The sequence below is a fragment of the Vitis riparia genome, chromosome 6 (assembly GCF_004353265.1).
Source record: "Vitis riparia cultivar Riparia Gloire de Montpellier isolate 1030 chromosome 6, EGFV_Vit.rip_1.0, whole genome shotgun sequence".
Lineage (NCBI taxonomy): Eukaryota > Viridiplantae > Streptophyta > Magnoliopsida > Vitales > Vitaceae > Vitis > Vitis riparia.
The window spans coordinates 950,402-977,522 of record NC_048436.1 but is presented as its reverse complement, the minus strand read 5'-3'; the positions used below and the strand labels follow the sequence as shown (position 1 = coordinate 977,522).

Sequence of the window (27,121 nt, the reverse complement as noted above, 5' to 3'; positions counted from 1 at the left end):
ACTAAGAGTACATTTGACAGTGATTTTAAAAAGTGTTTCTAACATTTCTTATATTTGAAAAATTTTATCATTCAAGCATTATAATGACTAGAAATACTATCTAAAATCACTATCAAACACATTCTAAGAATAGGTTTACTAGTGTTCATACTCTAAATGTGTGTTTCGCAGTGATTATATGAAGTGTTTATAGCATTTTTAATACTTGAATGATGACATTTTTTCGGTGTAAGATATCAAATAATAAAAATCTGCCTAAAAAATATAGTAGGAAATCTCATTGGATTAAGAAGCTTGTTTGAAGCTCAGATCTTATAAAATGGAATTTACAAGAGGCCGCAGGCCCACAATTAAGCAATTGGGCCCAGGACTACTCTGTGGGTATGTGTGGGGCAAACACAAGGAAGGATCCAGTTCCCATCACCCAGTGGGCCAAGGCCCATTAACTAACTAGCTTTACCTTTGGGCTTCATTTAAGCCCAATCTAGTAGTCCAAATTTTTATTAAATAGAAAGACCTAATTATTAAATGGGTTGTATATGGACATACATAATGCTTTATTATTATTTTTTTTTAAAAAGCTATAAAAAATTGGGCGATAAACCCATTTGGCGCATTATTTATTTGTAAGGTTTAAATGAGCATTTTTATTTTGTTAATTTTTTTTTTTTATGAAACTAGGGAATTATCCATTTATTTTTGAAAAAAAAATGAATTTCAAATAAACTTAATGTGTTAGATTTATTAATAATTTCTATAAATTTTAAAAATAATTTAGAATTAAAAATACTAAAAAATAATAAATCAAAACTATTTAGAATGAGTCATAATTCTAGTGTTTTTCCTTTGCACATAATTATATTTTTCTAAATTTTTTTCATTAGTTTAAAATAATTTAAGTATGATTGAGTACTAAATGTCTAAAAATGTGACTTATTTACATATTTAAATAAATTTATTAATCATTATTATTTATTTTATTAAAAAAATCAATTACATCTTTGTAAAGATGTTGATATCCAAATTTTATGATATATACTAATATCATTGGTTTAATAAAAATATAATTTATGATTTTATTATAATAGTGGAATTCATATTTTACTAAAAAGTATTTATTTTTTAATTTATTTATAATTGTAAAACTATTTTTTTTCAATTTTGAATAAATTTTGAAATAAATTTAATTAATATTATATAAATTAAATTTACAAATTTTTTCATAAAATAAACTAAAATTTAATTATCAAAAGGGTTTTGATTTTTTTTCTTTATAAAATAATTCGTCCAACATCTTATTTTTAAAAATATATATATAAAAAAGTGTTTTTTATTTTATTTTTTTAATTTAGAAAATAAATTTTATAAAACAGTTTCAAGAAAAAAAGACCAAAGGGAGCCGTAAATTTGCTATTTGTTATTTCCAAATCATAAATATAAATTAAGCCTTATTTGTTTAATTAAAGCAAGAAACATTTTTATACTGCCACCTGTGTGTGCTTTACTGTAGAAGATTACGGAGTTCCCAAACAGCCCCTTACATGTGATACCCAATTCTAAGTCCCAACAAACTCAAACCCGAACGGCCGTGGACTTGCCGGTGGCTCCGCCGGCTTTACCTTCACAACAACCACTGCCCATCTTCTATATGATAGGCACACGCTGATTCCACTCTTGAACAGATGGCGATTCTCTATGCGCTGGTGGCCAGAGGGACCGTGGTGCTTTCTGAGTTCAGCGCCGTCTCCGGCAACACTGGCGCCGTCGCTCGTCGGATTCTTGAGAAGCTGCCTGCTGAGGCCGATTCCAGGCTCTGTTTCTCGCAGGATCGCTACATATTTCACATACTCAGAGCCGATGGACTCGCGTTCCTTTGCATGGCCAACGACACCTTCGGAAGTCTGTAGTCATCGCTTCTTCGTTTTATTTTTTAATTTTTGGTTTTATTATTATTTTTGTTTTGTTCGGTTTTTTGGTTGATCTGGCCCTGGAGCTAGGGTTTTGTGTGTTGATTTTTGGTGATTGTGGCTCTGTTTGGTGGCTAGGGTTTAACGCGTAATTAAAACGAATCTGATGCTTTCTTCTTCATTTCCCTGTTGATCTTATTGTTTACTTGTTTGCTTTTCTGTTCGCGAAGTTTGGTGGTGATGGAAGTGTTTTCCTTTCCTCAAGTATTTCGGTCTGATCAAGAGATTGGTCGAGGTTTGAATTATAATAAACGCAAAATTGTTGAACTTTGAAACGCGGAAGAAGATTGAATCTTGCTTTTTTGGGTCTCAGAATCATGACTTTTCTTGCTAGTGCAACGAGGATTCGTTTATATGTGAAACCTTTTTGCTGTGTTTTGTGATCATTAGAGATGGAAGTCCTTCTCGATGACAATTTCTTATCTGTGAAACCGTCTTTCAGTGTTTACTCTTTGGGTTTGGAACTTATTTGCTTTCCTTTTTCCCTGTTCTACTTACTCCTACAGTTGACTGGAGAATCAATTGGCAGGTCCAAAACTCTATATAGGAACAATATGGATGTTCATGAGGGAATAATGTGGGTTTTCTATTCCATCACAGATTTATTTCAAATTTTTGTTGGATAGATATTTTTTCCCCTGAAACTGAAATGATCAATTTGTCACTATGGTAGATTTTTTTCGCTCAAGCAGGTTGGCTTCTTATTAGACTGATTTCTTAATCACTCTTTATGTAAACCTAGTTTCCATCATAATTGGTTCTAGAGATTATCAGTTACAAACATTCTTCAAATTTTTTTATATATACGCCTATTTCCATGTGTACCATGAGGTTTAAGGGAGGTTTCTGTTGGTTCAGAGTTCTGTCCACCTAGAAACCAACTGGAGTCATTTTAAAAAATGAGATTACATAGAACGTAAAATAAGCCGAACCAGAAACTAGTTGGAATGAAGTCTCATTGGTTTGGATCAGGTTCTGCTTAATTTCTAAAAGCATTAATTTAGTTTCTTGAAGTTAAAACAACTCATCATAATTATAAATTATGATAAAATTATTGAAAACTTTACTCCTAAAATTGCATCAAAGGGCTTACATTCAAGCCCAATAAACCAAACCAATCCCTGGGTTCAGGTCAGATCAGGTCAAGCTTTTGTAGGATTGGATTGAAAGAACCAAGTTGTCTCCCTTGTTTTGGTGGCATGAGATGAGTTAGCTTCCAACTAAACTATGCATGGTTTCCCAAGCTATTTATATACATTTTACCTTGAGTTTTTGGTATTCCAAGAAGAGGATGTGGCAGTTAAGCAATCATTTCAAGCCTTTAAGATGGGTCATGAAAGCAGTTGGCCAAGACTTCTTGCGAGTCATGATTTAACCATGACTGCCTTTTTTTCTTCAAGCTACTTAGGCATGCCATGTTGGTCAAAGGTTTTGGCAAAGGGCTTTTTGTGTTCCACAAACACCTCTTCAGTTTGACAGGTAACCAAACTCTCTTTCAACAGACTGAATTCTGTAAAAGACGGTTGAACAGCAATATTTTAAGATTCTGTTTCATGTTATATTCTTAAGGGAAAGATAAAAAAGGGTGCATGAATGAGGATCCAAAGAAGAGGGTGCTAGTTGGAGGAAGTAAAACAGTGTGTCGCATCCATGTGTGTGTTTTAGGTGTGGGGATAGAGGTGTTAAAGTTGCTTTATCTGCAATATGGAGGACACCCGTACCTATAAGCAACTGGTGTTTTTGAAATTTCTCAATGAGGAACCATGCTCAAATGCGTGTAAAACTTGTCAGGAAAGGTCCTTGCTGAGTCACACAAGATTCCATGTGCTCCATGCTAACTCGGGTCAGAGTGTAAGCTTAAAGAAATGCTGAAGAACACATATCCCAAGTGTACATTCTGGGGGGGGGGGAATACCTTAGGGAGTTTCCATGTATGAAATATTGTGTCCATGTCAAATTGTGACTCTCATACCTGCTCATAGATCATTGGTAGATATACTTTTTCGCTATACACTTCCTATGTACTCCATTTTTGATAGGCAAATAAAGTGTGAATGTTATATAGAAAGTGTCAATCGAAATAGTGGATGAAAGTGCATGGGACAATAGAACAGGTGCCAAAAGGCACAACCAAAAAGGAGGGAACACAAGAATCCCTCACAAAAGACATTAAGCTAGATTCTTCAGTTGGCCAAACCATGTGCACTGTGACTGGTTGCTTCAGGAATCTTAGAAATAAGGCGTCTCAAAGCTTTAGTCAAGTCAATTGCTTTGCTCACCTAAGAATCAAATTCATGAGCCTCTCTTATCTTGAGTAGCCCAATATATCACTATTACTAAGTCTCCCTCAACTAAAATATTGCCAATCCATCAAATTCACAAGGGTTATGCCTTCAAATAAAGCGAGGATCTTGGCCTCCACAGTCAATCCCTCTTTGGCAAACTTGGGAAGTCCTTAACCACATCACCCTATGGTCTCTAAATACACCCCCAATCTCAATATATTTTGATGATCTAAAGAGAATCCATCAAAATTTAGATTAGGTGACTTGATGTAAGGGTTTACTCAATCAAGGAGGTTTACACTATGCATAACTTCCAAAGACTTTCTGCTGAAAGAGCAAGTGGACCTGTGGACCAAATGGATTAGGGTCTTTGAAATTTTGCTTTTGCTATACTAATTGTGAAAGTTGCTAAAATTGGTACCTTATTATCTAAATAATGTTTGGTCAATCAATATGTTGAAAGGTAGATTTTCTTTTTCATTTTTTGATCTTGAAAGTTGCTAAATTGGTATCTTGTTATGAGAAAATATTTGGTCAATCAGCATTCAGATAAAGGCATTAAAAAAATAAGCATGCAATATGTGTAACTAAATAAGGTAATTTATTTAATATAATTTGAACAGCCTTCTTATTGAGCCTAATTAGAGCTTGAGTTGAAAACCTTGAACTAGAGGTGGAGTTGTGTTGGGTTGGGTTGTAAGTGGCCTATTTAACCATCGGGTTAGGCGTGAATTGACCCTGAACTTGCATTAATCCTCTTGTGTTGCAACCTCAATCATGTCTTTTATCAAATTTGTATCTTACTAGCCAATTTGCTCTAAAAAAAACACAATATATGGCATTTTATTTATTTATTTATTTATCTTTAATTGGTAAATCAAAGCTAAATTAAGAAACCCCTAACATGGTGTAACCTAGGAGCACAGGATGTATTAGTGGATCACTTAAAAGACAATATACGGTGTTTTGTTTTGACAGCTTATTGGCTTTGGAAAGGTTTGAACTACACAGGATTTTATGAATTGAGATCTTAAGTGAAGGAAAATTTATTGTTTGGACCAGATGAGAAGACTGAAAAGACGCAACGATTTTTTTAGCTTTTCTTTTTGGGCAATAGCTGCAATAGTAGTCATAGTTATTAGAGTAAATTCAAGGGGCAATTACTCCCTGGCTGCTTCGTCTCAACTGTCATATCATGGCTCTTGTTCAAGGGGAGTGCCTCATTGATTTTTTATTTTTTTTTATTGTTTTTTCCTTTTATACTCTTATTCTTGAAATATCTATCTATGTATTAAAATTTGTATATGCATTAGTTTTCTGTTGGATAATTCTTTTAAACACTTAGAAATATTCTTTTGGTTTTTATTTATTTTATGTTTAAATTAAGTTTTGGATTATATTTAGTGATATGTGAGTGTGAACTAAATGCATGCATATCCAATTTTACATTATGTTGTATAGTTAACATGCACGGGTTATGCCTCACTTTGCCCAAGTGTATGCCTTTGGATTGCACCTTGCACCTAGGCCCTAGGATACCTTTGCGCCTTAGGTGTGCCTTCCAAAACTATGTTGTTAGTCCATTTAAGAAACATGAGTCATAGGCATGAGATCAAGTAGCTTCCCATTCAGGGGATAATGGGGTTTATGTTTATTTCTTCTTAGAAGCAAGTCAAATATGATATTTTAGGGGATAATTATTGAAAGCTTTACCTTTTTGAAGGAAGATAAAATTATCTTATGTGAAAAGAGAGAAAAGGGAGAATTCCTAATTTTTGTTATTAAAAACTATTAATAATACACATTGGACTTGGGTATATATATACATGCTAGTGGGACCCACAATACAATAAGGAAAAAAAAGGAAAAGTAAATAACTGAAATAACTGTACACTATCTAACATCTTATATTTTGAAAATATCCTAAATAGGATTATACAAGATGATTTAAATTTGACATAGTTTATTTCAAATTAATTTACTGGATTCTAGAATCTAGTTATGAAAGTTGAAAGCAATGCTAGGAGCAGGGTGCTTTGGGGTGTGAGCAACGCAGTCCATTTTGGATGATCTGGCTAGATATGTTGAGGGCAGATGGATGCCTATGGGTATCAATATCCTTGAAGTTCTCAGTGCACTGAGCTCGGCCATTTTGGACTAGAGATCAGCCTGCTGATGAGGAGGAGGATTCTGGAGATGCATAGTGGGATTCATCTTCCCCAATAGGGTGCCTGTTTAACATTGATGTTTGTTTGTTGATTATCTGGGCCCAATGGGTATCAATGACATGTTCAATGACCATGGGGGAGTAATGGTTAGAGCTTTTCTGCAAGCATACTGGATAGAGTCTGGTTACAAATGCAGAGGTGCTGTTAAAAGGCCTGGTCCAGGCTGTTTCTTTGGGCTGTATGATTTGTTGTGGATGGTGATGCTACTGCAGCTCTTTCCTGGGCAAAGAGGGCCTTGGAAATTGCACTCATTGCTTTGTAGAATTTTTAATATGTGTTCTGGTGTGGTTACTCCTTTTTGAGATACCTTGCTCAGCAAACCTTTTAGCAGATTGTTTGGCTAGGGAGGGAGGCACTAAACTAGAGGACTTCATAGGGGATTTTATGCCTCATTTAAGGGTTGCTCCCCCTTCCTCTCCCTCCCTCTCTCTCTCTCTCCCTCTCTTTCTCTCCCTCTCTCTCTCTCCCTCTCTCTCCCTTCCTCCTCCCGGTCTTGCTTTACTTTTTTTAATTGATTTTTATTTTATTTTTTCTATCTGTTGTGTTAGGGTACACTTTTTGGCAGCATTTTCTCTTATTCTGCATGTCTCTTTTGTGAAGGATAGCTTGTCCTTCTTCTTGCACATGTTTTTTATACACATGTAGAACCTAGCTTCTATTTTTTAAAGAACAGAATGACCAATTGATAAAACTCTCATTCCTTTGTAATCTTTTAGCTTGGGTTAGCTTGCACTTAAGTGAAGGCTCAATGCCTTTGATTTGGTAGAGTGGTGGGGTCTTGTTGAGTGTTAGGGTGTTTTTTGTGCCTTTTTCTTTTGAGGTATTGCTTTAGGTGCCCCTTGTATTTGTCCTGTATACTTTGGTGTATTTTCTTCTTTTACTAATTTATACATACCAATCTTTACCTATATATATATATAAAGAATCCAGCTTTGAATGGAAAATGAAATTGAAACCAGGAGTTTGAGAGCTAGCTGGATTCCTCTCTTTACATCCATGGGGATTCTACCATTATAGTGTAAGTAACATCCCAAACATCACAATTGGGAAAAGAGTGAGCTAGTTTAGAGATATCATTGCCATTCAAGCTAGAATATATGAAAAACACAAGGGAATTTTAACCCATCTTTATAGCTGATATAGCTGCTAGGGTTTTGGTTGTGGAAGGGTATCTAAGGTGGGGCTTCTCCCCTACATATGGTATTGATGGCCTTACATGAAGGTTTCTTGAAAGGGAACATTAATAAAGGCATGTAGAGGCAGATATCTTGAACTACACCTTTTCGGATGGATCTTTCTACCTGGGTATTGATTTTATTACTGTAACCAATTTCAGTTGTGCTATTATCTTTGTTTTCTAGAATAAACGATTTTGATTGCTTTTGGTTAGAAAGATTTCACATCCTTCTTTGTACTAATTTTATGGAAATGAAATGTTTGTTTCTGATGAAAAAAAAAAAAAAAAAATGAAACCCTTCCTTTTTTTTTTTGGATGTGCTTAGGGATTGCCTTCCTTAATGCCATTTAAGTGTGTTCTTCTCTCAGTACCTTTGTCTCTTGAACTAATAGAGCATAACATGTGTACTTATTTATTTGATATGTAACTCCCACCTCCTCCCCCTTTTTTGTGGTTTGGAATGGCTCACAACCCTATCCCAACCCCTTACCACTTAAATTAAGGCTCAAGGGCCTTTTTATTTATGTATTTTCTTATTTTGAAGGGGTATTTGCACTTTCTGACTTGTCATGCCATGCCTTCATGCAATTTCTTGACTCCTAATTCCTGTACTGTTGTTTCTACAACTATGTGCATCTATTCAGGTCTTTGAATATTTTTTATTGCTTTCCATACTCGTACATGTTTTTCTCTCTGTTTTTTACCCTTTCTGATTTTAAGATGCATGTCTAATGATTGGCATTTTAATCCAGGGCGGATCCCATTTTCATACCTTGAAGATATTCAGATGAGGTTCATGAAGAACTATGGGAAAGTGGCCCACTACGCTCCTGCATATGCAATGAATGATGAATTTTCAAGGGTTTTACATCAGCAAATGGAATTCTTCTCTAGTAATCCTAGTGCAGATACTCTCAATCGTGTCAGAGGTGAAGTTGGTGAGGCAAGTATCATTTTGTCATTGTGGGGGTTTGTGCATGATTTATGTGTATATGTGCAGGAGATGACCTAATGTAACACTTGTGTACATTTCTCACTTGTTACATTATCTTGAAGTTTGTTCTTTTTCTTTTTGTTAATACTTAATATTTTTATGGCCATGATGTTGTGCTGACGACAACTAAAAATTGACATTCAGATACGCACCATCATGGTAGAAAACATTGAGAAGATACTGGAGAGAGGTGATAGGATTGAACTTCTTGTTGACAAAACTGCAACAATGCAAGACAGTTCTTTTCACTTCAAGAAGCAGTCTAAGCGCTTGCGCCGAGCTCTTTGGATGAAAAATGCCAAGCTCTTGTGAGTTCCTCCTTTCTACTGCCTCCCATCACTAAGTTTATGAAAGTTGTTTTCACTTTTCATGGAGATTTCTAAATATCTTAAAGCATGTTTCATTGAACTGGGATACTGAATCCAATGATATTATAATTAGAGACCTGGCAAATCACATGCTTTGCACCCATCAAAAGTATGACAAAACCGGCTTGTCACCAAATTCTATTGTATAGCCAAATGAATCTCAACTAATTAGGCTTATCTTTAAATAAAAGGAGTGACAGTTATGCTTGGAAAATGTGAATGTTCTTCCATGTGATGATAGTGACTAATTAACAGAAAGGTTGTTGTAAGATTAACTGTTGAAAGAGTCTGCGTAAATTCATCAAAATGATAGGTGAACCATCCCTAAATAGCACTAGAGGCTACACATGCAAAAAATATGAACAGCAGTGGGTGTGGATTTTAGCCATTCCTTATGTTTATAGTTATCATCATGGGCTGTTCGAAGATTTAATATAGACATCTATCACACAATAGTGGAACAATTTCTTTCTATTCCTTGAGATAGAGGAAATAATTCATGTGAAAAAGTATCTTGATTGGGTTGTTTTAGTTCTAGTTTTAAGAATGGAATTATTGAAAAAGACATTATGGTCATCACATTAACACCAACTCATTGGGGTGGGACTGCCATCATATTTATCACCAAAGTATTCTCACCACTGACATAATTATAACCTTGACCCTATGGCATCATTGCTACCACTGCCTCAATTAGGCATTATCACTACCCTTGTAGTGCCAGTTTGAGCTTTCTCCAATCCTATCATCTTTATTAATATTGTGACCTTACATGAAACTATTTGCACTACATAGATACTACCAAATCACCACCTGCTCACCCACCCACCCACCCACCACCACGTGATATTTTATCGGATACCCCATTTCTCTCAACTTGATTATTCATCTCAAACTAAGAGGGCGTTTGTTTTTTTCAACTTTTTGCTGGAAGCAATTTGCTTTCAGACTTTAGGTTATTTGTTTTTCTACTTTTTTCACGACTTATTATAAACTTTTTGCTGAATAGAAAAAGCCAAAATATTTGGCTTTTTCTAAATGGAAAAAGTGACATGTCGTTTTTTTTTTACTTTTTAATGTTTAATAGAAATAAAATATTAAAAAAAAACTACCTAATAATTACACACTATTAAGCATTAAAGTTCTATTTAGAATTAAGTAAAAAAAACAAACACCAACTAATTCTTCAATCGAACACAACAGCATGATTACTATTACAATTTTATATGTTCCTCCATAAGCACATGCAGTTGCTTTTTCTTGATTATTATTTTTATTTTTTTTTTGTAACAACAGAGCCTCTTGATGTGGAGATGCATAAAGTGTCTTCCTTCAGTACTTCCCAGTCTTGCATCATGCAAGAGGTCCTTAGCTTTCAACACAGTGTCATCCTCAACGTCTGGCCTTGAAACCAGTTATCTGATCCATAATACCAGGCTGGATCAGAGGGTTTTTGTCTAGGCCATTAATAAAATTTATTGATTTTCTGAAAGTAGTCCTAGATTGTAACTTAATCCCTTTATTAAATATATGTAGTTTGAAGTGATCGCATATTGATCAATCATTCATGTTTCACAAATATTCTAAAATTGCAAATATTTCCCAAATCATATATAAAATTTCTGGTTTTTCCTATGCATTATACTTTTTCCCAACATTTGCTCCCTCCCCTCCTGAAAATTATTTCTATAGTTTCATGATATTTTTTTTTTCTTTAATATGAAGTATTTATAAGAAAAACTAGTACCAGATCCTGATTGTGGTTCATGAAGATGAGAAACCGGCCATTTGTATTGTCACTTGGTCATCCACTAAGCTAAACTATTGCTGACCTTGAGTTTTGTTCTGCCAACCAACAAATATCAGTATATCTGTTTTCATTTTGCTGCTTTTTTTAGGTTGGGTTTGCATATGATTAGACATGCTAAAAGCTGTTGGCGTTAGTTTGAAATATAAAATTCAATAAATTCTTCGGTAAAGCTGGCTTATTTTGTGTCTTAAGAGCAAGAAACACCTAGTTTACCTGTCCTCTGCTTATCCACAAATAGAATTTTGATACTGTTACATCCTGTAAATGAGAATGGATATTAACTTGTGACATCTGTCCATTATTTTTTTTCACGTAACAATGACATTCTGTAGTGATGATGGATTTTCTTTCTTCATCAGCTATATGCTTTTAAAATCTATTAGTTTTGGAATCGCTTGCTACTTGAAGATGCTTGAAGTTTTTAGTAAAATGCCAAAGACCATCCATATTTCATTCCTAGAGGCCTGAACTTTTCTTCCCTTTCATGGCAGGGCCTTGTTGACATGCTTGATTGTTGTGCTGCTGTACATTATAATTGCCGCTTGTTGTGGAGGCATCACTCTTCCTTCCTGCAGATCTTAACTTGCGGATTTAGGTATACTGAAGTTCCTTGAAGGTATGGAATAGATGGCTTTCTGAAGAAGTATTTATGTTGGGGAGAAGAGCCAATCTGTCTCATCATTCAGATTTTTTGCGTTGTCAATGAATATGTAATGTGTATGGAAATATATAGCATATTTATCTTTGCAAGTTCTGGAAATAGGTCTATCGGTTTTTTGTCACAATTAATGCACCTTCCATTTGTGAGCTTTCCTTTTTTTTTTTTTTTTTTTTTTTTTTTGTTCTTTTTTTCTTTTTTACCCTGGAACACCAATAATTTCTGTTGCATTGTTAGTTGATCATCTTTGTTCTCTGTAAATGCCTGGATTTTTATAGTATTCCACCATTTATTGTCAAAGCTCATGATTGTGCTTTTGGTCATTCTGTAACATCATCTGCCTTATTTGACTATCTGGTCTGATTAAATATTATCTGTTTCAGTTTTTGGTAGGAGTAGTTGTTATCATTATCTTCTAGTTTTATGCTGTTTTTACTGTATCTGTGGTTGAAATTTGAATCATATTGGGCATGATATAATTTCCTGAAATTTATACAAACATGTCTTTCAGAGCATGGTCATAAATTTTCCAAATCTTTTCCAGATTACAGGTTTTGAGAGCCACTACTGAGAACACAATCTACAGTTTGTATTTGGTAAATTTAATATTTTGATGGGATTTTAGTGGATTTATCTTGGGGGATCACCACTCTTTGAGGGCCCCTGTTATTAGCTTCTTGGCCTAATTGGGCAGGATCTCTCTCTAGCTTAGCTGACATCCTTTGGTTAATTTCGTAATTCGCCACTCCTTGATGCAGTCACTGGGCCAAATTGCATCTGGTCAGACCATCTTAAGTAAATCTTCTGTCTTTCTTTTTCCTGTTCTGCCAACATTAATGGAGGTTTGGGTTAATTTCTGTATTTTGTTTCTTGGGAAAAATGTTTTACAAATCCCCTTTATAACTCTTTTCTTTTGGTTTTTTGTGGTTTTTTTTCCCCCTCAAAATATGGTAAAACGAGGTGAAAGGGTCGTGTAGATGAACAAAATTAGCCTAATTTTACTAGGCTATCTCCCAGGCAGCTGGAAATGATGCTAAGATCTACCAAAGCGTCCCCCGTGCTTCACGTTCCATATTTGCGCTCGTTTACGTTGTCAAAACCTCTGAACTTGGAACAAAGGACGGACAAAAGCAAACGCATGCACTACCTTTAACAATAATAGGGTGAAGCTCCAGTGAGGTCAAGGACGTGTCACCATTGAATATCAACAAAGCCTATAACTTTGCCTACCCCACTACAGCTGGGCCGCCCATTTTTAAGCACTACTGATAAGACAAGAGCCCATATTATTTTAAGTCTGTTCTTGCCTTGTATTGTTGGGTGGGACAGGCCCAGGATAGGGGCATCGTTTTTAACATTTTTGTATGATTTTCGTAGTAAGAGAAAGTAGAAACAAGACAAAGACAGAGTGGTAGAGCATCATTTGCTTTTGCCATAGGCTCAGATGCCTCTTGTCTCCATATTTTCAGCTCTCAAAACTGATTCTGCTGATCGCACTTCTTAGAACTCTCTTCTTTGTTCAAGTACTCAGATGGGAACGCTACTCTGGCCACCACCACCTCCTCCTCCGTCTGTGATCTCGGTTTCTGGGAGACGATCTTTGTCCACCTTTCCATCCTGCCTTCCGGAAAACCGTTACAGTCGGGGGAAAGTTTGTAGCAATATTCAAAGTAGCAAGTTTGATAGTTTCCTTGACCTGAAACCAGAATCAGAGGCGGAGTTATTGGATTTTGATCTCCGGTGGCTTGATTCCTCATGTAAGTCTTGCTTAGATGTGATTATCATTGGTGCTGGCCCTGCTGGGCTGCGTCTAGCTGAGCAAGTATCACGCTATGGAATTCGTGTGTGCTGTATTGACCCCTCCCCGTTGTCCATGTGGCCCAACAACTACGGAGTGTGGGTTGATGAGTTTGAGGGGTTGGGACTTGAAGATTGTTTGGATAAAACATGGCCCATGACTTGTGTTCATATAGATGACCACAGAACCAAGTATTTGGACCGCGCCTATGGACGGGTTAGTAGGAAACGCTTGAAGATGAAATTACTTGAGATCTGTGCTGCTTATGGAGTCCAATTCCATAAGGCCAAGGTTTGGAAAGTGGAGCACCAGGAGTTTGAATCTCTGGTTGAGTGTGACGATGGAAGCAAGCTGAGGGCAAATTTAGTTGTGGATGCCAGCGGCTTTGCTAGCACTTTTATAGAGTATGATAAGCCAAGGAACCATGGCTATCAGATTGCTCATGGTATTCTAGCTGAAGTTGATAGTCACCCATTTGATTTGGATAAGATGCTCCTCATGGACTGGAGAGATTCCCATTTAGGTAACGAGCCTTATATACGTGCTGGTAATTCGAGCCTCCCGACCTTTCTGTATGCAATGCCATTTAACTCAAACTTGATATTCTTAGAAGAGACTTCCTTAGTCAGCCGGCCAATGTTGTCGTATAAGGAAGTTAAGAGAAGGATGGTTGCGAGACTCAGGCATCTGGGTATTCGAGTGAGGAGGGTAATTGAAGACGAGAAGTGTTTGATCCCCATGGGAGGCCCCCTCCCCCAGATTCCTCAAAGTGTAATGGCAATTGGTGGGACCGCTGGTCTGGTCCACCCCTCTACTGGGTACATGGTGGCTAAGACCATGGCCCTGGCCCCAGTCCTGGCTGAAACAATTCGGGAATGCCTAGGCTCTTCCAGGATGATCAGAGGTAAGCCACTTCATCACAGAGTCTGGAATGGCTTGTGGCCTAGCGAGAGGAGGTGTACCAGAGAATTCTACTCTTTTGGGATGGAGACTCTTTTGAAGCTGGATTTGAATGGCACCAGGGGTTTCTTTGACGCTTTCTTTGATTTGGATCCTTACTACTGGCAAGGGTTTCTCTCCTCTAGGTTGTCTCCTAGAGAGCTAGCTTTGCTGAGCTTATCCCTGTTCGGGCGAGCCTCAAATCCATCCAGGTTTGACATCATTACAAAATGCCCTGCTCCTTTGGTTAAAATGGTGGGTAAGTTGGCATTCGAAACTATTTGATGATGGGATACAATGGAAAAAATAATTCCAAGTTCTGTTTTTATGATATTTGTGCATGTAGTGAAATCCAGTTGATTGATGCATGTGGCTTGGGCGGAAGGCTTCTCTCTCAATTGAAGAGCATATGTTTTGTTAGTTCTGTCAAGCCTTTATTTCAATAATGATATTGGCAATCAATGTTTCATAATGATAATAATAATGATTATTCCAAGTTGAATTGTAACGGCCCCATTGAAAAGATTTTGAATGAGCCTCATGCCATCTGAGAATGGTTAATAACAGTAACATATATTGCTAGGTGAAGATTGAGGGCAGTGCCATTCATTAAAAAAATAATAAAAAATAAATAAATAAAGAAATAAATTGTCCTACTAATCAGATAGAATTAAGTTGCAAACGGTAAGCAAAAAATGTAATCACTACCCAATGCCTCTGAATTCCTTTATTAATATTTCAAGCAAGAAAAAACATTGCTTCAAAAAGGAGAGAGAACACATACAAAAGATGATGTGACATAAGCGCCTTTTCTTGAGCTCATTTCAAGGGTGGTAGGGGACAAAGATGAATAGATTGTAGTGGGCAATCAAACTTAAAACGTTAATGATTCATAAGGCCTAGAGGACCGAATCCATATATTGCATGTCTGCTTGAAGGGCGTGGGGATGGTCGTGTGGAGACCGGAGGTGGTCGATAAGTTGGTGTTGGTGGACGAGGTGGTGGACTCGATGGGGGTGGACGAGGTGGGGAGGGTGTGGGGGTTGGCGGTGGTCTATAAGTGGGTGGTGGGCGAGGTAGGGAGGGTGTGGGGGTTGGTGGTGGACTCAGGAAGGTGGACGAGGTGGGGAGGGGTGGGGGTTGGAGGTGGTCATAAGGTGGTGGTGGACTCGAGGGGTGGACGAGGTAGGGAGGTGTGGGGGTTGGTGGTGGACTCAAGGGAGGTGTACGAGGGTGGGGATGGTGTAGGGGTTCGGTGGTGGAGGCGTTTTAAACAGGTGGTGGACTCGATGGAGGAAGTGCGAGGAGGGGGAGGGTGTGGGGCTTGGTGGTGGACTCGAGGGGAGGCGTACGAGGTGGGGAGGGTGTAGGGTGGTGGTGGCTTAAAAGTTGGTGGTGGAGGCGTTTTAACAGGTGGTGGACTCGATGGAGGAGTGTGAGGAGGGGAGGGTGTGGGGGTTGGTGGTGGTTTGTAAATGGGTGGTGGACTCGAGGAGGTGTACGAGGTGGGGAGGTGTAGGGTTGGTGGTGGAGGCGTTTTAATAGGTGGTGGACTCGATGGAGGAGTGCGAGGAGGGGAGGGTGTGGGGGTTGGTGGACTCGAGGGAGGTGTACGAGGTGGGGATGGTGTAGGGGTTGGTGGTGGAGGCGTTTTAACAGGTGGTGGACTCAATGGAGGAGTGCGAGGAGGAGAGGGTGTGGGGGTTGGTGGACTCGAGGGAGGTGTACGAGGTGGGGAGGGTGTAGGGGTTGGTGGTGGCTTAAAAGTTGGTGGTGGAGGTGTTTTAACAGGTGGTGGACTAGATGGAGGAGTGTGAGGAGGGGAGGGTGTGGGGGTTGGTGGTGGTTTATAAATGGGTGGTGGACTCGACGGAGGTGTACGAGGTGGGAAGGGTGTAGGGGTTGGTGGTGGCTTAAAAGTTGGTGGTGGAGGCGTTTTAACAGGTGGTGGACTCAATGGAGGAGTGCGAGGTGGGGAAGGGGTAGGGGTTGGTGGTGGCTTAAAAGTTGGCGATGGAGGTGTTTGAGCTGGCGGGGGCTTAGGGTGGTAGTTATGGTGATGGGGAGGAGTTGATGGTGATGGATATAACAAAAGAGACCTTGGTTGAAGAGGCAAATGTTGAAGCTCTAGTGATGCTGAAGCAAATGAACCATAGCTAGTAGCCATGGAAGCTACATTAACCTCTCTTGCAACGCCATTTTGAAGCAAAACACCGAATAAAACCACTAGATAAAATAGTAGTAAGCATGACTTGGAGGAAGTCTCTTCAAGTGTCATGATAAATGTAGGAAGGCAGTAAAGTGATGAGTGATGAGAAGAAGAGCAATGAAGAAAGATCAAGCAAAGCTAGCTTGTACCAAGATTGGTATGAATATCTCAAGGGGTGGCCCCTATATATATATTCATGGGTGATGACTTCTTCTTCAGCTTTAGGTGGGCTTACTATTCTACAGTTTTTCATGCCACCATTCAAGGCTTATACTTTGTAGGTGTCTAATTTGACTTGATAATCTAATTCCAAAATATCCCCAACTTCATTACAATGTGGTAGAGGGTGGTTCATCAAATTCTAATAATTATTATTATAATTATTATAAACCCATTTTGAGTTTTACCGTATTCAATAGCTCTTACTTTTTGGCATTTTATGAATAAAACAAACTTTCAAAGAGACAAGTGGCACTTTTCCATGTCATAGAGAAAAAGTAGCACCTTCTCATGTCTTGCTTGGTTACACAGTCAAAATGATGTTACTGTTTACCTTATGCGTAGGAAATGCCTTCATTTTTTAACATTTATGACTTATTATTATTATTATTATTATTATCTCTTATAGGAAAATAAAACTCACTCACACTTGTACTCCAAGAAATATTAGGGAAATCTATTGTGGGCTTTGACCAAGTTACTACACCAGATTTTCAAAATGAAAGCCATGATTTTTGTTGGTTGGCATGACTAATAATAAGCATGTTGCTATAAATGGAGATAATTTAATTAAAAAATTATGATACAAGTTAATTAAAAAAAATAACCTTATGGTAAAAAAAAAAATTAAATTTTATATGTTGATAAAACTATAAAAGATTTATCATCCTCAAATGCACTAAATGTTTTAACTAAGTTTGTTATTCATTTCATTTTTTTTTGTAGTTGTATAGAAAAATAAATTAAATTTCAAAACTAGTAACTACAACCAAGATTATTATCAATATCTATATAAAAATAAAATAAAATAATGGATATATCTATTAGTTATTAAAAATAAATTAAATAATTTTATTTTATATTAAATAAAATAATTTTATTTATGCTATTAATTCTGTTTTTATTTTTTAAAATTTAAATATAAAAATTCATTATAAACATGCCCTTTTAACGTTACAACATAACAATATTTTATTTTTAGAATTTTATTTTTAATCCTAATTTATTGGATTGTTTTAGATTTTATAGTTATTCTAAATTTTATTCTTAAAATTATTAAAATAGTTTCAATTAGATCATACAACATTTCCTCACATATTATAATAAAAAGGAGAAGAAAATACAATTTGAGTACAAGTATATTTTCAAATAAAAATAGTTGAAATTATACTTAATATTAATTTTACTATCTAAATTCAACATTATCTATAGATTCCATACCATCCCAATTTATTCATTGCTACTTGAATAATATTGGGAAAATCTATTATCACTTTCACCTCATTACTACACTACATAATCTAAATGAATGCCATAATTTTCTTTGTTTGACATGAATAATAAAAATCATGTTAGTATAAAATATATAAAAAAAAAAAAAAATTATAATAGAACATATTATTTCATCTTTTATTCTATCTTATATCAAATCAACTAAATGTAGCTTTGGGCTATGTTTGGTGACTATCGTGTATATACCTTAAAAATATTATTTATGGTAAAATACCTCATTAGATGTTTTATTAAATATATTATAACATGCTTATATTTTTTTTGTAAAAATAATAATAAAATAAATGAAAAAAAAATTATATTTAATATTCAATATTTGTATAAAATAAAATTTATATTGTATCATAATTTTGTTATTAAAAAAAGTATAAAGTTTCACTCTCATGTTTAAGATTCTTTGTAAATTGTTCTACAATTTATAATTTAATAAGTATTTTTTTATAAATAAATTATATTATGTTGTCTCATATATATATATCAATTTGAGATTACCATATTGTATATAGAAAATATATATATAAAAAAGTTGAATAATATATCTTACTAGTTATCTTATCTCGTATTTAGTTGAACATATGATATAATAAGTTATTTTATCAATTATCATATCTCAAGGTCAATCAAGTAAGGGATAAAATATGTTATTTCATCTCTTATCTTACCTATTTCATGTTATATCCAACCAACTAGGTATGAACTCGAGCAAAATTGGATTGACTAGATAAAATATAAGAAAAGATATGTTTATCTTAAGATATTATTCTTAATTTAGTACATCATTTTTAGTAAAATATGATATCTTGGATATTATATCCAATGAAAATGATATTTAAAATATTATATTTAATAAGATTTGTTATATTATACTTATATTTAGTTTGTTAAAAAAAAAAACATATTAAATTTCAATATTCTATATTTATTTAAATAAAAATTATATCACATTTCAATTTTTGCTATTAAAATAAGCATGAAATCTCTCAAATATTTAGTGTTATTTGAAAATTATTCTACAATTCATAATTTAATAGGTAATTTTTTATTTCTTTATTAATAATATTTATAATTAGAACATTTAAAAAAAATTACATTATGTTCTTAAAAATAGAAAAAAAATATTTATATACTTTAGAGAGAGAAATGACACTTTTCTATGTCATAGAGAAAAAGTAGCATCATTTCATCTCTTGTCTGGTTACATGGTCAAAATAATGTTACTATTACATTCTAAGTAGGAAATGTCTTCATTCTTTAATATCTATGACTTATTATTATTATTATTATTATTATTATAGAAAAATAAAATGCACGTCTTGTCTGGTTACATGGTCAAAATAACGTTACTATTACATTTTAGGTAGGAAATGTCTTCATTCTTTAATATCTATGACTTATTATTATTATTATTATTATTATTATTATTATTATAGAAAAATAAAATACACCTTTTACATATAATTCAATAATATTAGGGAATCTATTGGGGGCTTTGACCTAATTACTATACTAGATTTTCCAAATGAAAGTCATGATTTTTCTTGTTTGGCATGACTAATAAATAGCATGGTTCTATAAAAAGAAATAATTTAATTAAAAAACTATAATAAGAGAAAATTTAAAAAATAAAAGAAAATAACCTCATAAAAAATATAACTTTCTTGTCGACAAAACTATAAAAGATGTATCATCCTTATCGAAAAAATACAAAATAGGAATCCAAGTTTATAAAATACAAATATCAAACCGCTATATAAAATTAATTAATATTTCATTCACTTTTTAGTCAAAGGTACTACCTTTTAATAATATAAGACCTACCTTAATTATTTTTAAATGATTCTTATTTTATAATTATTTTTACTAGAAACACACTTTTACCTATCTTTTATAAAAATAAAAATAAAAATTAAAAACTACTTTTTAAAAATTATATAAGATAATATGAAAGTTTGAACTTTTCTTATTATTCATAACGGAAGCCACCATTCTGTGACTAGTGGTTTTCGTTTTTTCTTGTTTTTCTTAAAATTTATATATCTAATCCTAATTTATAGGAATGTTTAAGATTTTACAATTAACAACTTTATTTTATCTTCAAAAAAAAAAAAAAAAATTACAACATAATCTTAATTGTATTATTATTCAACATTTCCTCATATATTACAAAAAAGAATGAGAATAAAATACAATTTTAGTTCAAGTATTTATTCAAAAAAAATAATTTAAGTTATACTTAATGCTAATTTTATTATTTAAATTCAACATTATCCATAATTATTATAAGACACACACACACACACATATATATATATATATACCATCCCAATTTATTCAATGCTACTTGAATAATATTGGGAAATCTATTGTGGGCTTTGACCTAATTACTACACTAAATAATTCAAGTGAAAGCCATAATTTTCTTTGTTTGGCATGAATAATAAAAAGCATTGTAGTATAAAATATAAAAATATAAAAAATTTATAATATAACATATTATTTCTTCTTTTATTCTATCTTATATCAAATTAACTAAATATAGCTTTGGGTTACATTTGGTTACAAGATAGGATATATGTACCTTAGAATATCATTTATAATAATATATTTCATTATATGTTTTATTAGATATATTATAATATGTTTATATTTAAATTTGTAAAAAGAATAAAATAAAAAATAAAAAACATAGTACATTTAATCAACATTATTTGTTTTGAAAATTGAGTAATAAAATAATTGGAAAAAATATATTAAGAAATCAATAAAAAGAGTAAATTTATAATTCATTGAATATCCATCTTATATCTCAATTTGAGATTATCATATCCCATGGATAGGAAATATGAAAAAGTAATGAGATAGTATATCTCATCATTTATTTTATTTCATGTTTGGATAAAGATAATTTATAATAAGAATCCTTATTTATGAAAAAATAATGAAATAATATATCTCATGTTTGGATGAAGATGATTTGTTTAACAATTGTTATTTTCATTAGAATAACTAAGAATCTATTTAGTAGAGATATTAGGAAGTGTTTTTAGCCTCTTTTTTTTTTTTTTTGAAAAAACAAACAGTTGTGTGGTAAAATTTGGGAAATACTTTTACAAATTTGAAAAATCACTTATAGTGTACAAATTTGAAAAATTACTTTTATATTGAAAAATCACTTATATTGTTTTTTGGAGAAACACTTGATAGGTGATTCTCTTAAAAACACTTGAAGATAAAATACTTTCACTAAAAATACTTCAAGTATAAACACTATCAAACACACTTTAAATCAATTTAAAGTTCTTTCTTATGCAAATCATGGTCATTAATCACATATTCATATTGACTTTGTTTGTGTGATAATTTAATTTAATATAAAATTTTTTTGTCTTGTAAGTACTATTTAGTGAAAATATAGCAAGAGATTCATAATTGATAATAGAGAATAACTTGAAATTTTCTAAAAGGCAAAAAGCCTCACAACCTAAGGCTTGTGCGCATTAAGGTAAGAGTGGTGTGCATTGTATTATTGACAAAAAGCAACATGAACATGTATTGCAATGTGCACACTAGTAGTACACACTCGAGTACTTGTCTTGAACTCTTAGGGTTTTGAACCAAGTAGTAATACTGACTTTTGAGGTGTTTAAGGGATATTTTTTTGTCAATCAAATGAGAGCAAAATTGGAAATTTGAATTTTATAAATAGTAGGGTATTTTTACAAATAGGTTTTTTTTTTTAAAGAACATTGTAGTTTAGGATGTTGTTTAGTATAATCTATCATGTGGTATTGTTTATGGGTGTAGAAACTTTGATTTGCAATTAATCTTTCATATACAAATGATTTTCTTAATAATTCATTTATTGGTAATTTCATAATGAGTTTCTTTTACAATAGTTTTAGGGTGAAGATAATTTTGTTGGAATTCTTTTGGGTTGAATTTTATATCATAATTGGAATTTCATTAACCTTTAGGTTAAACATTTCAATAATTAAATACTTATTAAATTAATTTTTATATTTTTTTTATCGCTTGCATGGATTGGGAGTGCTTAAGCTATAGGGCTTTTAACTCAAAATGTTATCTTGAACTAATTAACAACTTTGGTAAAATTAACCCAAGATTTTTCATTGATTAAGGATCTTTGGGAGTTTCTATTTAATGAAAATTGAATGGCAAAGTGGGTTTAAAATTTATACTTGGAGGAATTCAACAAAGTACTTGAGTAGTTAGGTTGTCATTGCTTACACGTTTATTTTTACCATTAAAAAATCATTAAAAAAAATTAATTATATTTTTTTATTTTTATAAATGGTAAACATGTTTGACAATCTTAATTTAAAAAAAAAACAAAAATATGTTTGGTTATACATTTCATGTATTTTATTCTTTAAAAACAAAAAATATGGTTAACTTTTATATAAATGCAAGCATTCTTTAAAGATTTATCCTCAAATGGTTTTTATAAACAATTTAAGGTATTAGAAAGTTTTTATTATATCAAATCTTATAATTGAATTTCTTGAAAATATTGAAAAGTTAAAATCCTAATTCTTTTAGTAAATAATTGAGAATTTTTTTTAAGATTTCTTTGTTGGCATAATTTTTTTTTCTAACATTCTTTTTTAATGAATAATTGAAATTCTAAGAGAGTATCTTGAAAATAAGTTGCTCCTTTTTATAATATTTTTTAAAATAAATAATTGAGGATTTTTTGTATATATTTTTTATAGAAACTCATGTGTTTTCTCATTTCTTTTGTTCATCATGCTTTGACCATCATTCATATTTTTTATTTTATTTTTAATATGTCAATTAGTTAATTAATAAAATCTCAGAGTTTCCTCTACTTATTTATCAGAGATCATAGTGTATAAACTTAGAGAAGTGTTATGACTTATCCATGTACCTTCTTGATAGGAATTCGAACCCTTGAAATCATCGTGGTCCATAGACATTTTTTTTTTCCATTCATAGAGTCATTTTTAGAGTTTTCTTTCTTCTTTTGTTTCCCTTCAAAAATAATAATAATAATAGTAAGTAATGACTTCAAAACTCAAATGAAAAATAGTTTTTAAAAATAAAACATTTTTCATAAAATCTAAGTCTAAGCATTAAGTGGGGAAACACACTCATTCTTAGCCTTTGTGGCAACACCTACTACTAGTAGGATCATTGATTGAAACAAATCTACAAAGTTAAGGAGCAAGTCTCCAAATGTCAATTATACGACTAACTCAAGCAAAAAAATTTGTTAGGCACCTTTAATAGGTTTAGGGAATTTCTTTGATGTAAATGTGTCTCAGTTGTCAATCAACAATGATGTTTATCATGAAAGAATTTGTGTTTGCACATACACCCATGTGGTGATGATAGTGACCAATTCCTTACACGTGGCTTAAGTTTGGCAAGTAAGAAGAAAGGAGTTGAATGCGACCATAGTTGCTATTCATATTTGTGAAAAATGTCTAATTAAATTAAGATAATCACCCAAGAAAGAGGAGAGGGGTGAATTGGGTATTAGAACTTTTTAAAAAAATAATTAAATGCAAGCAAGATATGAGAAGAGCAAATAATAAATCAAGAGCAATATAAAAAAGTTGAGAGAAATGAAATGCAAACTCTTTTATAGTGTTTCAATAAGTCACCTCCACTTACTCTCTCAAGTTCCTAATTAAGTGAGGGTTTCATTCTCTTCAAGACTAGTTTCACTGGACCTTCACAATCTCTTCATGTAATCAATCTACTTGAATAACTTATCTCATAATGGGGTAGATAAGAATGAATTTAAGAACCCAAACCTAGTAGCAAATTAGGCTCTCTGCACAAGAAAATACTAGGATGGATTTGAAGGTGTGCAAAAGAATTTGCAAGTTGAGAATTGAATGTACTTTTGAAAGAGCTTTGAATGAGAAAAAAAAAGTATTAACTTAATGCAATTGTTCTTGTTAGAAAAATTAGGTTAATCCAACCTAAAGTAATCACCCTAAAGGGAGGGTGAATAGAATGATGGTCTCGTTTTGTAAATTTAAATTATATGAATGTAAAAGACAATTATATGCAAATATATAATAAAACAATATAAATATAATTGCATATAAAGTAAAAGAGTAGGGAAAAGAGAATGTAAACACAAGATTTTTATAGTGGTTCGGCACAACTTGGCCTACGTCCACTTTCCTCTAGCTTAAATCCCAAGCTTGAGGTTCCACTATTTCAAGGCTTTCAAACCAAGCTTTCAAGCAAAACATTTGGATTGTGGTTCCAATCCATCCTCTTGGACTTTTGGCTCCAAGCACTCTTTACAATCCTCAAGAGATACTTCACTCTTGAACAACCCCTCAAGTGATACCCCATACTTGAGAATCCCTAAGTGATATCTCACAATTAGATTTTTCCTCTCAAATATTTACAAATAATTTCACAAAATCCTAGTATAAAACTTTAGGCTCAACTGTACAAGAAAAACTAGGATTGAAAGGTGTATTAATTATATGCAAGTTTTAGAACAATGGTGCACTCAAAAACACTCTTCCAAGGCTCAAATATATTCAAGAAAGGTTTAGAAAACTTAAGTCATTGAAACAATGAAGATTGGAGCCTTTTTATAGAGGAAAAAAAGTCAAACTAGCCGTTGGGGATTCGTCTTGTCGAGCTCCGGTTCGACCAATTGACTAGTTGTTTAGCATTTGATGTTTGACAGGTGATTGTTAGACCTCGACTACCCCTTGACCGCCCCTCAATCAGACCTCAACCGGTTGAGGTTCAACCTTGATCGGTTGAACAAACATTCTGAAAGAGATAGAAGGTTTTTGCACCCTTTGATTGGTTGAACTAAACTGGTCGATCGATTCCTCATCCGGTTCAACTGGTTGAGCCATTTTTTGCTCAACAAACATCATTTTCAACTTAAAACCTTTTAAACAAGTTTGGAAAACTTTTGACACAAGGTTTTAGTTGAAAACATGAAATTAACCAATTTTAAAGGATTTAAAACAAAATTACTTTTGGATGATTTTGGTGCATAACTTAATAATGTAATGCATGAAAGACCTAGTGCACCAACAACCTTATAAAGAGATCCTATGAAGTTTAGGTCTTGAAAAACACTTCTTTTTGAGGTCTTCTTCTTCTTATTGATTTTCCTTTGGCTTGATTTTGTCTTTGTGATTACCACTTTGAAAATCTTCTTACCTAATCACATTTGAAATATAATCTTTAGTTTCAAACCTTGGTTTGTTATCATCAAAATCGAGATTAACCAAACCTTTATTTCATAGTTCTTTTGTCAATAAATGCTCTAAAACTCTTCAATATATAATTTTCCAACTCAAACACCATAAAAGCTACAACATAAGCCATGATCAATCAAGCAACTTATTCGATTGATTCACTAGTTGTTGTGTATTTAATGCACTGTCAAGTAAACGTCTGGATTCAAACTCTTAATCAATTGAGCAATTGATTTTATCGATCCTCAATCGATCGAAGCTCTACCTCAATTGGTTACACCCTAGTTAATGGAAGAGAGAAAGTAAAAAAATGTCTCTCAACTAGTTGACCCTAAGTGACTTAACCAATTCTTGACTAGTTCCATTGAAAAATACTTAAATAGTTAAATTTAAGGTTTAAAACTTCCAAGAACTTGAGTAAACCTTCTTAAAACTTCTAAGGATAAGTTTAGAAAGAATTTAGCTCAAGGTTTCAATTTAAGATAAGAGATCATCCTATTTGAGCTCTTAGTTCATGGTGACACATACTTTAAGGGTATTTTGGTTATGCAATTTGTAAGTGTGCATAAAAGTATTTTGATAAAAATGCAAGGTTGCACTAGATCTTATGAATTAACTTTCTTAAATAGGCTAATTAATGAATTAGAGTTCATTAAAGCTAATTAATTAGTTAAGACCCAAGTGGGCTAGGTTAAGAAACCTAAGCTTAATTTGAGTTCAAGTCACTTAAAGCCACAAGGAAGCCAATATAAATCTTTTCGTGGGTTACTGCTTCAAGCTTAACCATTCATTTTTTTGAAATTCTAGAGAAAGAAACCTTAGCATCCTCTAGAGAAAGAGAAAAACTCGCATTTCTCTCGTGTCAAGACCCATGGAAGGAGAGATTGGGTGGAAGATCGTTGGGTAGACAAGTTTTACAATGACCACCGCGGTTTTAGAGTCTTCATTTGATGGAAATTGATTTGGGAACATCTAGATCACAAGTTTGAGCGTTTTAACTCTAGATTTATATTTGTTTTGATTTTTGAAGCTATTTGTTTATACTATGATAGATCTAGAGAACCTCTAGGAATAAATTGCATGCACCCTATTAATCTAAGGCTTGGAAACGGAGTAATCCAAAGTTCCTGAAAAAACCTTAGCCACCCTCAAGAGAGAAAAAAAATATATATCAACCTACCATTCTTTTGTATTGATCCATGAAAGGAGAGATTAGGTGAAATATCTTTAAGTAGATGAGTGTCACAATGCCTATAACATTTTCTTCAACATCTTATTCAGATTGGATTTGATATAGGAACATGTAAATTGCAAGTATGACTTCTATATCTTTAAATCTAAATTTTAATATGATTTTTTATATTATGTTTTCCTCTATGTTAAATCTAGAGAGCCTAGGGATAGATTGCATGCACCCTATATGATCTACAAAGTAATATGAGGTTTCTAATATGTACATCAACATGAAATGTTCTAGGAACATCTAGATCTTTGGTAAGCACATATAACCCATAATACTAGATCCAGCGTTTGTTTTGAATGCTTCCATTACTAGGATCTATTAGCCATAGAAGTTTTGCATGCGCCTAATGAGATCAAGGCTAAGGAACAAAGTAATCTTGAATTCCCACCACATAATATCTCATATCCATGAGATATTATGATGTATATCTTGATAATACCCTTTATCACCTACCTTAATTAATAATGACTTAATCCATAAAGAATATATGACCACTTTAGGGTCTCATGCATAGGTCAAAGTCACTAAATACCTCAAGTCTAACTTAATATTTTCTCAAGATTGAGAGCTCATGCAATTTACTAACTTAGTGAAGTCCCCAATGTCATGACTCACTACACACTAATGCACTCACCATAAGAAACTCATATGGATAATTAAGACAAGATATTCCTAAAATTAAGAGTTAGTACACTACAACC

General features: G+C 33.3%; 3 protein-coding genes across 3 annotated transcripts; all 3 read left to right on the top strand.

Moving 5' to 3' along the window:
* Positions 1-1,536: 1,536 nt before the first annotated feature.
* LOC117916238 (vesicle-associated membrane protein 714) lies at positions 1,537-11,787 on the top strand. Its single transcript, XM_034832182.1, has 4 exons — positions 1,537-1,899; positions 8,410-8,600; positions 8,796-8,959; positions 11,321-11,787. Exons 1-4 carry the CDS (start codon positions 1,683-1,685, stop codon positions 11,409-11,411), a joined length of 663 nt encoding a protein of 220 aa, XP_034688073.1. The 5' UTR covers positions 1,537-1,682; the 3' UTR covers positions 11,412-11,787.
* Positions 11,788-11,954: 167 nt separating this feature from the next.
* Positions 11,955-14,726, top strand: LOC117916237 (capsanthin/capsorubin synthase, chromoplastic-like). The gene has a single exon (XM_034832180.1). It carries the CDS (start codon positions 13,019-13,021, stop codon positions 14,507-14,509), a length of 1,491 nt encoding a protein of 496 aa, XP_034688071.1. The 5' UTR covers positions 11,955-13,018; the 3' UTR covers positions 14,510-14,726.
* Positions 14,727-15,699: 973 nt separating this feature from the next.
* On the top strand, positions 15,700-16,041 carry LOC117916267 (acanthoscurrin-1-like). The gene has a single exon (XM_034832217.1). The coding sequence runs from the start codon at positions 15,700-15,702 to the stop codon at positions 16,039-16,041; it is 342 nt and encodes a 113-aa protein (XP_034688108.1).
* The last annotated feature ends 11,080 nt before the right edge of the window (positions 16,042-27,121 follow it).

Bases quoted from the DNA above. Each gene is read 5' to 3' on its own strand.
- LOC117916238 (XM_034832182.1), top strand. From the start codon at position 1,683: ATGGCGATTCTCTATGCGCTGGTGGCCAGAGGGACCGTGGTGCTTTCT. The intron at 8,601-8,795 runs GCAAGTATCATT...ATTGACATTCAG, and splicing joins TCAGAGGTGAAGTTGGTGAG to ATACGCACCATCATGGTAGA. The intron at 8,960-11,320 runs GTGAGTTCCTCC...CTTTCATGGCAG, and splicing joins ATGAAAAATGCCAAGCTCTT to GGCCTTGTTGACATGCTTGA.
- LOC117916237 (XM_034832180.1), top strand. From the start codon at position 13,019: ATGGGAACGCTACTCTGGCCACCACCACCTCCTCCTCCGTCTGTGATC.
- LOC117916267 (XM_034832217.1), top strand. From the start codon at position 15,700: ATGGGTGGTGGACTCGAGGAGGTGTACGAGGTGGGGAGGTGTAGGGTT.